Consider the following 14,615-nt stretch of genomic DNA (forward strand, 5'->3'; position numbering starts at 1 on the left):
AAGCGTCTGGGGTAAACCATGGAAAGTTCTGTGGGGCCTGGATGTGGAAAGGGAACCGTGGTTTCGGTGCATTATTACATGACAGCTAGAGAATGAGTGTGAACGAATGTGGCCTTTGTTGTCTTTTCGTAACGCTACCTCGCGCACATGAGGGGGGAGGGTGTTGTTGTTATTCCATGTGTGGCGAGGTGGCGATGGGAAGAAATAAAGGCAGACAGTATGAATTATGTACATGTGTATATATGTATATGTCTGTGTGTGTATATATATATGTATATATTGAGATGTATAGGTATGTATATTTGCGTGTGTGGACGTGTATGTATATACATGTGTATGTGGGTGGGTTGGGCCATTCTTTCGTATGTTTCCTTGCGCTACCTCGCTAACGCGGGAGACAGCAACAAAACAAAATAAAATAATAATATATAAGAGATGATGTCAGAATATGCATCCCATCTCCAGTTCATTGTTTTAACCCCTTCAGTCCTGAGCTTGCATTCCTTCCACCCTTAGGTTTTTCAAAAAAATCAAATACAATAGGAACCTCATACAGATTAATTCACAATGCAAAAAAGAAAGCAGCTTCCTCAATAGTATGATACTCTGTGAACCTGTTCATGCCACAGAACCCTTGTCATTGGGCTCGGATATTATGTCACAGTAATCATCATGATCATATCCTCTGTATCAGTAATTCCCATCAAAATTGCATCTTATTTCTTCCCATGGCACTGTGCATTCATGTTTGTGGTTGCCAGATGACTTTAGTGTTACTGACATCCATGAGCTTTCTGTGGTATTATTGTTGGCTCATGGTTTCTCCAGCAGATTTAGAATGGGACAGAATACCAGCACATATCCTTTACTTTTGTAGGTATTATGTAAATGCATAGGAAAAAACATGTACACAGAAATAACCTGTCAAGCACTAAACAAGCACCCTCCCAACTCAACTTGCCCTGCACTCCATACATAGTCACAGACACATTGTTACACTTTATGACCTATTCTTGTAACCAGTAGTTGTGGCTGGCTTCCCAAGTGCTGCAGAAGCCTCAGAAAGATAGAGGGAACTCCCGGGTTGGAAAGTAAGTAAGTACTGAAAGGATTGAACATCAGCTATATGGTAATAGAAAAGACAAACATTAGAGTAATTATGGTGAATGAGTAATATTTGGGAAATCCTTCATGATATCCCATGCATGTTTAAAAGTGATTAACTATTGCAGTTGTGGAGTTAAACACACCCAATGACAAAAACTGCATTCAATGTAAAAGAGAAAAACAAATATCAACCTGTTTGTACACCCAAAGAATAGGATTTGCAAAAGCAAGGATATATATATAATTTTTTTTCATACTATTCGCCATTTCCTGTTTTAGCGAGGTAGCGTTAAGAACAGAGGACTGAGTCTTCGAGAGAATATCATCACTTGCCCCTTCTCTGTTCCTTCTTTTGGAAAATTAAAAATGAGAGGGAAGGATTTTCAGGCCCCCGCTACCTCCCCTTTTAGTTGCCTTCTGTGACATGCAGGGAATACGTAGGAAATATTCATTCTTTGCAGTCTTCAGGGATATAGGGTGTTTTGGTCGAGGTGGTGTGCAAAGTGAGAGGGTTAGGGAAAATGATTTGGTAAACAGAGAAGAGGTAGTAAAAGCTTTGCAGAAGATGAAAGCCGGCAAGGCAGCGGGTTTGGATGGTATTGCAGTGGAATTTTTAAAAAAAAAGGGGGTGACTGTGTTGTTGACTGGTTGGTAAGGTTATTTAATGTATGAATGATTCATGGTGAGGTGCCTGAGGATTGGCGGAATGCTTGCAAAGTGAAATTGTACAAAGGCAAAAGGGACAAAGGTGAGTGCTCAAATTCCAGAGGTATAAGTTTGTTGAGTATTCCTGGGAAATTATATGGGAAGGTATTGATTGAGAGGGTGAAGGAATGTACAGAGCATCAGGTTGGGGAAGAGCAGTGTGGTTTCAGAAGTGGTAGAGGATGTGTGGATCAGGTGTTTGAGGAATGTATGTGAGAAATACTTAGAAAAGCAAATGGATTTGTATGTAGCATTTATGGATCTGGAGAAGGCATATGATAAGAGTTGATAGAGATGCTCTGTGGAAGGTATAAAGAGTATATGGTGTGGGAGGCAAGCTGTTAGAAGCAGTGAAAAGTTTTTATCGAGGATGTAAGGCATGTGTACGTGTAGGAAGAGAGGAAAGTGATTGGTTCTCAGTGAATGTAGGTTTGCGGCAGGGGTGTGTGATGTCTCCATGGTTGTTTAATTTGTTTATGGATAGGGTTGTTAGGGAGGTGAATGCAAGAGTTTTGGAAAGAGGGCAAGTATGCAGTATGTTGTGGATGAGAGAGCTTGGGAAGTGAGTCAGTTGTTGTTCGCTGATGATACAGCGCTGGTGGCTGATTCATGTGAGAAACTGCAGAAGCTGGTGACTGAGTTTGGTAAAGTGTGTGAAAGAAGAAAGTTGAGAGTAAATGTGAATAAGAGCAAGGTTATTAGGTACAGTAGGGTTGAGGGTCAAGTCAGTTGGGAGGTAAGTTTGAATGGAGAAAAACTGGAGGAAGTGAAGTGTTTTAGATATCTGGGAGTGGATTTGGCAGCGGATGGAACCATGGAAGTGGAAGTGAATCAGAGGGTTGGGGAGGGGGCGAAAATTCTGGGAGCCTTGAATGTGTGGAAGTCGAGAACATTATCTCGGAAAGCAAAAATGGGTATGTTTGAAGGAATAGTGGTTCCAACAATGTTGTATGGTTGCGAGACGTGGGGTATGGATAGAGTTGTGCGGAGGAGGGTGGATGTGCTGGAAATGAGATGTTTGAGGACAATATGTGGTGTGAGGTGATTTGATCGAGTAAGTAATAACAGGGTAAGAGAGATGTGTGGTAATAAAAAGAGTGTGGTTGAGAGAGCAGAAGAGGGTGTTTTGAAATGGTTTAGGCACATGGAGAGAATGAGTGAGGAAAGATTGGCCAAGAGGATATATGTGTCTGAGGTGGAGGGAACGAGGAGAAGTGGGAGACCAAATTGGAGGTGGAAAGATGGAGTGAAAAAGATTTTGAGTGATCGGGGCCTGAACATGCAGGAGGGTGAAAGGCGGGCAAGGAATAGAGTGAATTGAATCGATGTGGTATACCGGGGTTGACGTGCTGTCAGTGGATTGAATCAGGGCATGTGAAGCGTCTGGGGTAAATCATGGAAAGTTGTGTGGGGCCTGGATGTGGAAAGGGAGCTGTGGTTTCAGGCATTATTGTGTGACAGCTGGAGACTGAGTGTGAACGAATGGTGCCTTTGTTGTCTTTACCTAGTGCTACCTCGCACACATGGGGGAGGGGGATGGTATTCCATGTGTGGGGAGGTGGCGATGGGAATGAATAGGGGCAGGCAGTGTGAATTGTGTGCATGGGTATATATGTATGTGTCTGTGTGTGTATATATATATATGTACATTGAGATGTATAGGTATGTATATTTGCGTGTGTGTGTACATTGTGTATAGGGGTGGGTTGTGCCATTTCTTTCGTCTGTTTCCTTGCGCTACCTCGCAAATGCGGGAGACAGCGACAAAGCAAAATAAAAAAATATGTATATATATAAAGAACTTTCCTCTGCAGTCTTTTATTGATTTATCAAAGATCTGGGATAGAGGAGAAAAGAATTCTAGTCCAAATTCCTTGCATGTCGTAGAAGTTGACTAAAGGGAGGGGAAGAGCAGAGGGCTGGAATCCCTCTCCCTCCCCCTCTCTTGTATTTCAGTTTCTAAAAGAGGCAACAGAAGGAGGAGCAGAAGAGGGAGTGCTTATCCTCCTCAAAGGCTCAGGCTGAGGTGTCAGAATGTATGTATGTAACCAAGATGAGAAGAAAAAAAAAATCTAGTAAGTTTAAGGAAAGAAGCCTAGATGTTCAGGCTCTGGGTGAAACAAAGCTCAAGGGTAAAGGGGAAGAATGGTTCAAAAAATCTTACTACTAATGTCAGGGATTGGTGGAAGGACAAGAACAAAGGCATGAGTGGCACTACTCCTGAAGCAGAAATTGTGGGAGTGAGTGATAGAGTGTAAAGAAGTAATTTATAGATTAATATGGGTAAAACTAAAGATAGATGGCAAGAGATGGATGATTATCAGTGCACATGGCCATGAGAAGAAAGATCATGACAGGCAAATGCTTTGGGAGCAGCTGAGTGGATATTGTCAGCAGATTTGAAGTGAGAGACCAGTTGTTAGTGATGGATGATTTAAATGCAAAGGCAGTTAATGTGGTAGTTGAGGGAATACTTAGGGAGCTTAGGTTACTCAGTGGTATGAATGGAAATTATGAACAGCTTGTGTAGTTGTATGCTAAAAAGGGACAGGTGTTGGGAATAACTGGTTTGAAAAGAGGGATTTACCAAAGTGTACGTATATGAGTAAGAGAGACGGTCAGCTGGTATTATTTGATTACATATTAATTGACAGGCATGTAAAAGAGAGACTTGTGGATGTAAATGTGCTGAAAGGAGCATCTGGTGGGATGTCTGATCTCTATCTTGTGAAGGTGAGGGTGAAGATTTGTAGAGGTTTTGAAAAAATGGAAATAATATCAGTGAGAAGAGAGTGGAGAGTAAGCAAGGTTGGAATGGAGACATGTGTGAAGAAATACAAGGAGAGATTGGGTGTAGAATGGCAAAAGGTGAGAGTAAATGAAGCAAGAGGAGTGGGTGAGGAATGGAAGGTATTTAAAGAACCAGTGCTGGCATTTGGAAGAGATGCATGTGGCATGCAGAAGGTGAGGGGTGGACAGTTTAGAAAGGGTAATGAATGATAGGGTGAAGAAGTAAAATTGCTAGTGAAAGAGAAAAAAAAAGGCTTTTGGGCACTATTGGTACAGGGAAGGAGGGCAGATGGTTGGGGGATGTATAAGAGAAAATGGCAGGAGGTCAAGAGGAAGGTGCTGGGGTTGAAAACAAGGGCAGTTTCTCACTTGAATTTCCCACCAGTGTTATGTCATCAACTAAGAACTGACTCTCTTCTTAGGGCCCTCATCCTCTACAGTTTACATAAATGCCCCCTCTCCAAGACTCTTGCATTGACTTCCCACACTACCCCATCAAACATATTAAAAGGCCATAGTGACCACACACCCATGCTGCAGACCAACCCTCACTTGTAACTACTTGCTAACTCTCTTCCTATTAGTACACATGCCTTACACCTTTGACAAAGGCTCCTCACAGCTTCTAGCAGCTTGTATCACACACCATATATTCTTAAAACCTTCCACAAGGCATCTTTATCAACCTTATACACTTTCTCCAGGTTCATAAGCAAACACCTAACACACACACCCTTTGCCACTTCTGAAACCACACTGTTCCTCCCCAATCTGTTGCTCTGAACATTTTTTTTTATCTTTTCAATCTACTTTCCCATTACAACTTATAATGTAAACTCAGCAAACCTATACCTCTGTAGCTTAGTCCCATTGCCTTTATACATGCATTCAACCAAATCTCAGGCACCTTACCATGATCCATGAATACACAGAAAATCCTAAGAAACTGATTAACAGCAGTCAACCCATTTCTTAAGAACTTTAACTGCAATGCTATTCATTCCAGCCACTTTGCCACATTTAATATTATGCAAGGCCTTCACCACTTCTTTCTTCGCCATACCACTCTCCATGATTCTCTAACTTCACATACCACCCCAACCCAAACACCATACATCTGTCACCCTATCCTCAAACATATTCAGCAGTTCTTTAAGATATTTACTCCATCTCCTTGTCACTACATCACTAGCTGTGATGTCTTCCCCATTTGCACTCCTTTCCTCTATGTACCACCCATTTACCTCTTTTTCCTCTTTCACTAGCAACTTTACTTCATCATCCCACTGCTTGCAACCCTTTCTAACCAGCCCATCTCCCACCTTATTCATGCTTTTCTCACTTATACCACCATTGCAGCCCCAAATACATCACATTCACCCACTCCCCTCGCTTTGTATACTTTGACCTTTTGCCACTCTGTACTTGATCTCTTCTGGTATTCCTTCACACAAGTCTCTTTTCCAAGCTTGCTCACTTTCTCACCCATAGCATTTCCTCTTTTCCCAAAATCACTAGATATCTTCACCCTATCCTCCACAAGGTAAATGATCAGACATCCCACCAGCTGTCCTCTCAACACATTCACATTGAAAAGTGTATATATTCTTGTATATATACTTGTGTATATCTGTATCTTTAAGCCAGGTATTCACAATCACCAGCCCTTTCTTAGGACACAACTCCACAAATTGTTCACCATCATATTACTTAACTGAATACCCTATGCTCCTCCAATGATACCCTCAACTGGCACAATACTCAACTTTGCATTTAAATCACTTATCATTAATATCTGGTCTCTTGCATCAAAACTGTCAACAAAACTACCCAGCTGCTTCCAATACTCTTGCCTTTCATGATCTTTCTTTTCATGGCCTGATATAGAAGCAAGGAATAGAGTGAATTGGAACGATGTGGTATACCAGGGTCGATGTGCTGTCAGTGGACTGAATCAGGGCACGTAAAGCATCTAGGGTAAACCATGGAAAGGTCTGTGGGGCTTGGATATGGATAGGGAGCTGTGGTTTTGGTACATTACACATGTCAGCTAAAGACTGAGTTTGAACGTGTGGCTTTTTTTTTTTTTTTTTTCGTTTTCCTGTTGCAACCTCGATGAAGCAGGGGATACGGATGCTGTTTCCTTTGGGGTAAGGTAGCAACAGGAATGGATGAAAGTAAGCAAGTATGAATATGTACATGTGTATATATGTATATGTCTGTGTGTGTATATGTATAGGTATGTATATGTTGATATGTATATGTATTTAACTGTGTGTGTGGGCATTTATGTATATATGAGTGGATGGGCTATTCTTCATCTGTTTCCTGGAGGTACCTCACTGTCGCGGGAAACAGTGATTAAGTATAATATAAATTTTATATATCTTACAATCCAGTTTTATTTTTACCCACATCATTCTGGAGCTCACTTCCTTAAACTCCTACATCAGTGTAATGTTACCCCTTCTTTAGCTCTTCTAACACCAACCCCTGTCTTTATGCTCAAGACATTTCTGAACCATTACTCTTTACTCTTGAGCTTTGCTTCACTCTGAGCCTGAGCATCCTTTTTGTTTCATCTTTGTTACATCCACCCAAGTCTGAGCCTTTGAGAAGGATGAGCACTCCCCACCTGGAAAGTACTCTACAGTGGAATTGTAGAGGAATACAGTCCTATTTGGAAAATATTATTATTTTTTAATGAAATTTCCCCTTAAATCATTTGCTTGTAAGAAACCAAGCTAGGAAATGAAAACTTAACCTTTTTGTATATCTATGCATTTTATAAACCTAACCCTGCACTTGATGATAGGGCTAAAAGTGCCAACATTACTGTCGAGTAAAAAAACATTCATAATGTAGTTCCTTTTGTGTACTACATTGCAAGAGAGAGCATCAAGAGTAAATCTGAAATTACTTTGTTTATATTCCCCTCCAGAAGGAAAACATATTTAAACAGGTTTTGAAGACTGGATAAGTGAACTACTGTGTAATGACTTCAGTGCATATAGCCCTTTATGGGACAGAGAATGAAATAACCAATATGTGAAAGGGAAATTAACTGATGACTGATAATAAAACTTTGGTACTAATATGATAATGGCCCTGCTTATCATATGTACTTTTTTTCAGTGAATGACATGGCATGGTCAAAACATGCCCCAGTCAATAGCCATCTCAAGTGAAAGAAATGCAGATGGAAAAAAAGGAGTAAAATTTAATCACGGCTCACATGTGTTTGTAGAACTGACTTGTAAAGATAGAAAAGTCATAGGATGAAAGGAGGAAGAGACTACCCATAACTTAGCTGTTCAAAGGAAGGAGGAGGCATTGTAACAGTCAGTCCTCGAATGACTAGTCTCCAAACACAAACTGTGAAAAGCAGCAGCCAGATACATGCCTCAGATCCTAGAGTTGTTGATTTATTATGATGCCACATAGGCATCCAATATGGACAAAAATGTTAAGTATGTACACTATCAGCAACAGGAAACACACCTTAACAAATACAGAAAAATGAAAATGCATACTGTAATGCAACTTACTGTATCGCTGACCCCCTGGTGGTGATAGGGGAGACATAATGTTTAAACAAGGAGATCCCAACCCTGGGGTTGCCAAGCATTTTTCTTGAGTCATGAAACCATCAAGACTTCTCCACAGCTATCGGAAAATATTTTCTAATGTCAATGTGAGCAGGTTTTCTGTATTCATGTATATTTTGAAAGTGTTATATGCCTGAGTTGTTTTACTCTTGTTTGCTAAATGCAGTAATGCTAATTCCCTTAGGTACTATAGGTTTCTGGTTTTGGTGATTCCTTAATTAAGAATAAGTTGGTTTATGCTTGGTTAGGGTTGCAATATACTTGGAAAATTAAAATAAGTTAGCATGGAAAAGAGGTTTGGAACCACTGCTTTGGACAAACAGATGCTGTTTCAAAGCCACTATCACTACTGTATGCTCTGAGTGAATGCATATAATTTTCTCTAACACAGTATATATGATTTATCAGTTTACCATAACTGTAAAGGTTGTGCATGCATCTGTAAACAAAGTGCAAAACTTGAATGACTGCACAAAATGTGGTCATTATAGGTAGCAAATTATGACCAAGATTGTCTGATGCTTGACCCTTGTGCTTTTAAAAGGTGCAGGGTATGAAATACAAAAAGTCGGATCCTGCAGGGAAATATGAAGTGAACAAGTCAGGTCCTGCATGAAAAGCACTGATAGAACAAGGAACACAAAATCTCACTTTAATAATCTTGAAAACCCAGTTACGACTGTAACACTTTTATGTGACAACTTCTTTACTTAAGATGGAAATGGGTAGGAAACAATGCTGTTGCTTAGATCCTCCATGGGAGTAGCACAAGTAAAAATCTCTTGCACAAAAGGAAATTCTTCAGGCTGCATGAAAAGTTTACTTTTAGTAGATAATGGAATCAGCCAAAAGGGAATATATAATGGATCTGACTTACACAATGTTATTTGATATGCGACATCATCACTGACACATTTTCATTACTCAGATCATAATGTTATTGAAATTAAAAATAAAATTAGATACTACAGTAAAATGTCGTGCCATATGCCATCACACCAGTGAATTAATCAAATACGATGAATATGGATCAGAACATTCAAGGAGGATGAGAGGTTTACACTGGATAAATTGAAAAGAGTGAATGGGATTGATTTGAGTAACACTGCGGGGGCTTGGCTGCATTGGATGGTAGGCTCTACTTCCATTACAATATACATGCCAACTGGAGAGTGGATATGTGCAAATGAGACCATTGCTCATCTGCTCCTTGCACTATCTTACTAAAATGGGAAAAGTAATTGTGTATAAAAGATAATTCAACAAAATCATATACAATGGGATAAGACAATGAATTATATGTGATATTGGAGAAAGTTCCTCTTGAGAGGGAAAAGAATGCCAGAGCCTGAAGAAGCTTTGGAAAGTTTGACCTCAGATGGACTTTAAACTTGTAAGAAATACCCCATTAGAAAAAACTGCAAAGGCTATCTAGTTAAGATTTTAGGCTAAATATCTATGCAGTAGAACAATAAGTGTTAAGACCACAAAAAAAGAATTTCTGAAACTGGATGGTTGTATGCCATTGTTGCCCTGTATTTTACACACCTATTTAGAATTCCAAAAGGCACAGCTTCAGGGTAGCGGAGGTTTCATGCTATTGTATGTTGATGTTCCCTATTTATTGACCATGTTGTAATAGGCCTACCCTCTATTTGCTTTTCATTTCATGATAATCATGTTTTCCAATTTAATTTTTTTTTTTACTCAAATTAGTTTTTCAACATATTTTTTCTTCATATAACATGTTAAGAGTTTGTTATAAATGAGTACATAAATATCTAGCTAAGGACTATTGTGGGCCTAGACTTAATAATCAGTACCTGAACTGCAGGTATAACCACATGGTAATAACCCATGTAAATGGATGTGAAGTGTACATGAAGGTGATCATCATCTCTCAAGTTGCACCCAAGCCTTACATCCAGCCATAGCAAAATCAGACACAAAATGTTGTTGGCATGTTGTCTAAAGCCATTCGAGTGATATAATCATCAGAAAGTTTTGCTTTTGCAAGTTCTCAGATTCAGAATTTGCCCATACCTAATAAATTTTGAATTGCAAGTTTGTTGATATGAGACAGTCTGATATTTTCCATTTTCCTTTGGATATTTTTTGATACTTACCAGGCACGATCCATCTCCCTCTGCTTCCCACCCTGGCTTGGCTGTTGTTGATATGGCAGATAGTGTGGATGGCTGGGTACAGTAGGCACCGGTGGCAGGGATATTGTTAACATCAAAAACCAGAACAAGCTGACAATGGAACACTCCTGGAGCACCACATCCGAGTACAGCAGACCGGGCAGATGCAGTATGTAGACTCAGGATATACTGGAGGTAGGGGTCAGCTTCAGGCCCAGCATCTAAACTGGCCATTTGGATGTTAGATCTGAGACGAGACTGAAATAAGAATGCATACCTTTTTATAACTTGTACAAGCAATAAATGAAATTCACTGTAGGACTAATTGCGACCAGGGAAGGTTATTATGTCTTACTTCACTTTTCCTCAACTTCATCGAGATATGAAATCATAATGCTGCTTTCTGTAAAGTATCATTTATGGTGATGTTTTGTAAAAGGAAAACAAAATCCAGTATCAAGCTGCATAAAATTCTCAAGAAGGAAAATCCTCTTAAGTTGTATTATTTATATAGCCAGCATGTCTATGGTGACATTGTTTTACATTAGGTGAAAATACTGATGTGTTTAAACAGCATACTGGAAGTATCATGATTATGAAGGAAAAGCACATGACACTAACTTTACATAATAGATTTAATGTAATGCTACTTGAAGTGAGAGCCTTTTGTTACCATAAACATTTTAGTGCAGTTATAGCCATCTCAGTGGTAAGATAGGTTGACTTTCATGGCACCAAAGGTTGTCGATAGGCAAGTCAAAGCAAATGCGTCAAACGGCTAACTCAGCCAGAGTTAGAGAAATATGTGGCTATCCTATGTCCATGAAATGGTATCTATGAGAAATTGAGAAAATAAAGGAGGGGCCATGAAATCATTTGTTTCCCTCTCATCCTTATAGGTTACGAATAAGATCTTTATTCTTTTCTTCAACCATATAAGTATTTTGAAGTTAATTTTTAAAGTATAAGATTGAAGGAAAATAGCACTATCATTCATGACAAACATGGTCCACATTTTGTTTTTGATTGTTACGTAAATATACTGTATCGTTACCCATATATACCAGCCAGACACACTTAATTGATCACATTTGGAATTCCCTTTATGGGAACTAGTTTTTCAGCTATTTTCCTATGGTTAGATTGTTTTTAATATCCTGAAATCTTATTTTACATTATGTTTTGAATTTATATCATTTACTAATGATATAAATATAAAATATAAAAGATGGAGTGAAAAAGATTTTGAGCGATCGGGGCCTGAACATGCAGGAGGGTGAAACGCGTGCAAGGAATAGAGTTGGAACGATGTGGTATACAGGGGTCAACGTGCTGCCAATGGATTGAACCAGGGCATGTGAAGCGTCTGGGGTAAACCATGGAAAGTTCTGTGGGGCCTGGATGTGGAAAGGGAGCTGTGGTTTCGGTGCATTATTACATGACAGCTAGAGACTGAGTGTGAACGAATGGGGCCTTTGTTGTCTTTTCCTAGCGTTACCTCGCACACATGAGGGGGGAGGGGGTTGTTATTCCATGTGTGGCGGGATGGCGATGGGAATGAATAAAGCAGACAGTATGAATTATGTTCATGTGTATATATGTATATGTCTGTGTGTATATATATATATGTACATTGAGAAGTATAGGTATGTATATTTGCGTGTGTGGATGTGTATGTATATACATGTGTATGTGGGTGGGTTGGGCCATTCTTCTGTCTGTTTCCTTGCGCTACCTCGCTAACGCAGGAGACAGCGACAAAGCAAAATAACATATAAATAAAAAATATACTAATTCATCAGTGTATCCTAACATTTCGGTACATTAACATTTGGGTAGAAAGTTTTCATAAGTGGGTTTAAAAATTTGAAAAGGCCTTCAAATGATTTTATGAATACCTCAATAATAAACATTAGTAATCTCTCTCTCTCTCTCTCTCTCTCTCTCTCTCTCTCTCTCTCTCATTTGGCCTGTTTGTTGCTGCTTTTTCTTACACAAAACATTCCCAGAGCCTCTGATTCATACTTTTTTCACTAGCCACCATGTAGACCTGATTTGGCCTGTCTTCTGCTACTTTGTGTTGCACAGAACATTTCCAGTAGCCTCTTACTCATAGTATCTTTTTCTTTCTTTTTGACCATCCACCATGATTTAGCTTGTTTGCTGCTACTTTGTCTTGCACAAAATGTTTCCAATAGCCTCCAACTTTAATAACTTTTTCTTCCTTTTTTGCCATGCACCATGTAGATTTATTTAGCCTGTCTGCTACTTTGCTTTGTAAAAACATCACCTGCAGCAAACTGTATGCTCCAGGTTGCCTTTGGCCCAATAGAAGGTGTAATCAAGCCTAGGATGTATCTGAAAATATACAAATATGAATTAGTATTTTTTAGAGTTGCATTGGTGATGGGCAAAGGAAATCAGTGTGCGTGGTTACCAGCCTAATGGACATTGCTACATTAAAGTTCATACAAGTACCATTATTTTATTTTCAACTTTTTTTCTTGACATTTAAAGGACTGGTTACCATGAGCATAAATTACTACTGAACTGAACAAATAGAAAAAGTCATTCAGCAACAACAGATGAGAATCTTCCTTTACTGCTGTACACTCATGGCATGGTCTTTCACACATTTTTCATTTGAATTTTCTTTTTGCATGCTTCTTTCAGTGCCATAATTATTTTAAGAATATATAGTAAACTCAAATTTGTGTGGCCAGCCAGGCAGGAACGCAAAATGATTGCTTAATGGCACGTAAGACTTGCAATTATTTTGCCTGTTTTCTCTTATGGATTCTGTGTATGTAGATGATTAGTAATTCATGCATTAAGTAAGGACTTACTGAACAAATAGTGCTGCAAAAAATCTATGAATACAATTTAGCTTATCATTTTATTAATTACATTTTAAATGTTTTAAACCAAAGATGATGCTAATGCTCAGTCAAACATGTTTATTTTACCGATTTTCGTATATTATCTCTGAATATTCTTTTTTTTTTCATACTTGTTCGCATCTTCAAGATAGCACCAGGAACAGGCCTCTCTTCATTTGCTCACATCCATTCTTTAGCTGTCATGTGCAGTGCACTGAAACCACAGCTCCCTATCTCCAACCAGGCCCCTTTCCTTGGTTTCCCTCAGATGCTTCATGGTTCAGTCCATAGACAGTGCATTGTTCCCTTTATACCACACTGCTACAATTCTCTATTCCTTGCACATCATTCACCTTCTAGCATGTTCTGGCATCGAGCTCTCAAAGTGTCTCTCTAAATGTGTAGATTATTATGAATTCATACATTAGGTAAAGAACTTATTAAAGAGAGCTAAAAAAAATTACCTTATTTTATTGATACTCTTGCAGCTGTTCTACCCCTGCCTTACCTCTCACCTTAACACTAACCCCTGACTTTTCCCAAAGACATTTCCAAACCATTCTTACCCCTTACCCTTGAGCTTTGTTTCACCCAGAGCTAGAACATTCAGGTTCCTTTCCTCAAACATACTTCCTATCTCTTCTTTCCTGCCATCATGGTTACATCCACACACATTCAGACACCCTTGCCTGAACTTTGAAGGAGGATGAGCACTTCTTGCCTGGCTCGCTCTGTTTCAGCTTTTAGAAGGGAAGAGTTTTTGGCCCCTCTTAGTTGCCTTATACAACACATTGGGAATACGTGGATAGTATTTTTCCTCCCCTATCCCCAGGATAGTAATAATATCAAATAATTATATAAAGAAAAACAGTGATGATAATTACAGTGATAATAAAATTGATGATACTGAAGGCCCTTGTACAAAGAGACGTCATATAATGAAAGAGATGCATTCTCGAGGAATGTCCATCAAGCAAATGATCCATTAAAAGGGGTTTTGACATTGTCAATTCTTACACTAGTATGTGTTATAGAATGGCTTCCTTTGGTAAATGAAATAGATCTGCAGATGTCATTTTGTGATTAATGGACAAAATGAAGACGTTGATATGAATACGATATAAACAGTGTAATCAACACAAACAAGTTTGTCAGAGTTTGCAGTTTGTTACTTATGACTTTCACATTCTTGACAGCACACCAATACCTCTCTGGGCTGCTTTTCATCATCTCACTATTATCAACTATTGTTTGAATGGTAGAGGAAGCTACTCCAAGCGACTCGTCCACATGTACCTGATGCTCAACAGCCTCATTCCTTCAAGTCATTTGCATCTTTAAGTCAATATTAATCTCTTTCTCAGGCAGTACATTTTGCAGAA

At 39.1% G+C, this 14,615-nt stretch overlaps 2 protein-coding genes across 13 annotated transcripts in view; one reads left to right on the forward strand and one right to left on the reverse strand.

Annotated features, from left to right (window-relative positions):
- Positions 1–14,615, forward strand: part of Psi (P-element somatic inhibitor) — a 487,743-nt gene that overhangs the window by 458,442 nt on the left and 14,686 nt on the right. Inside the window, exon 19 of one of the 3 annotated variants that reach the window (XM_071678312.1) lies at positions 10,340–10,549. The exons of the other annotated variants lie outside the window; for them this stretch is intronic. The gene's annotated coding sequence lies outside the window, so the exon portion shown is untranslated. The remainder of the gene's footprint in view (positions 1–10,339; positions 10,550–14,615) is intronic. 3 annotated transcript variants of the gene reach the window in all.
- The window catches only part of LOC139757725 (uncharacterized), a 221,327-nt gene continuing 217,687 nt past the window's right edge, over positions 10,976–14,615 (reverse strand). For all 10 annotated transcript variants that reach the window (XR_011714700.1, XR_011714699.1, XR_011714698.1 and 7 more), the window contains one exon: positions 10,976–12,712. Coding sequence is in view for 2 of the 10 variants with exons in the window: in XM_071678516.1 (XP_071534617.1) it covers positions 12,604–12,712 (109 nt within the window). In the remaining 8 variants the exon portion in view is untranslated. The remainder of the gene's footprint in view (positions 12,713–14,615) is intronic.

This window comes from Panulirus ornatus, chromosome 2 (genome assembly GCF_036320965.1).
Source record: "Panulirus ornatus isolate Po-2019 chromosome 2, ASM3632096v1, whole genome shotgun sequence".
Classification (NCBI taxonomy): Eukaryota; Metazoa; Arthropoda; class Malacostraca; order Decapoda; family Palinuridae; genus Panulirus; species Panulirus ornatus.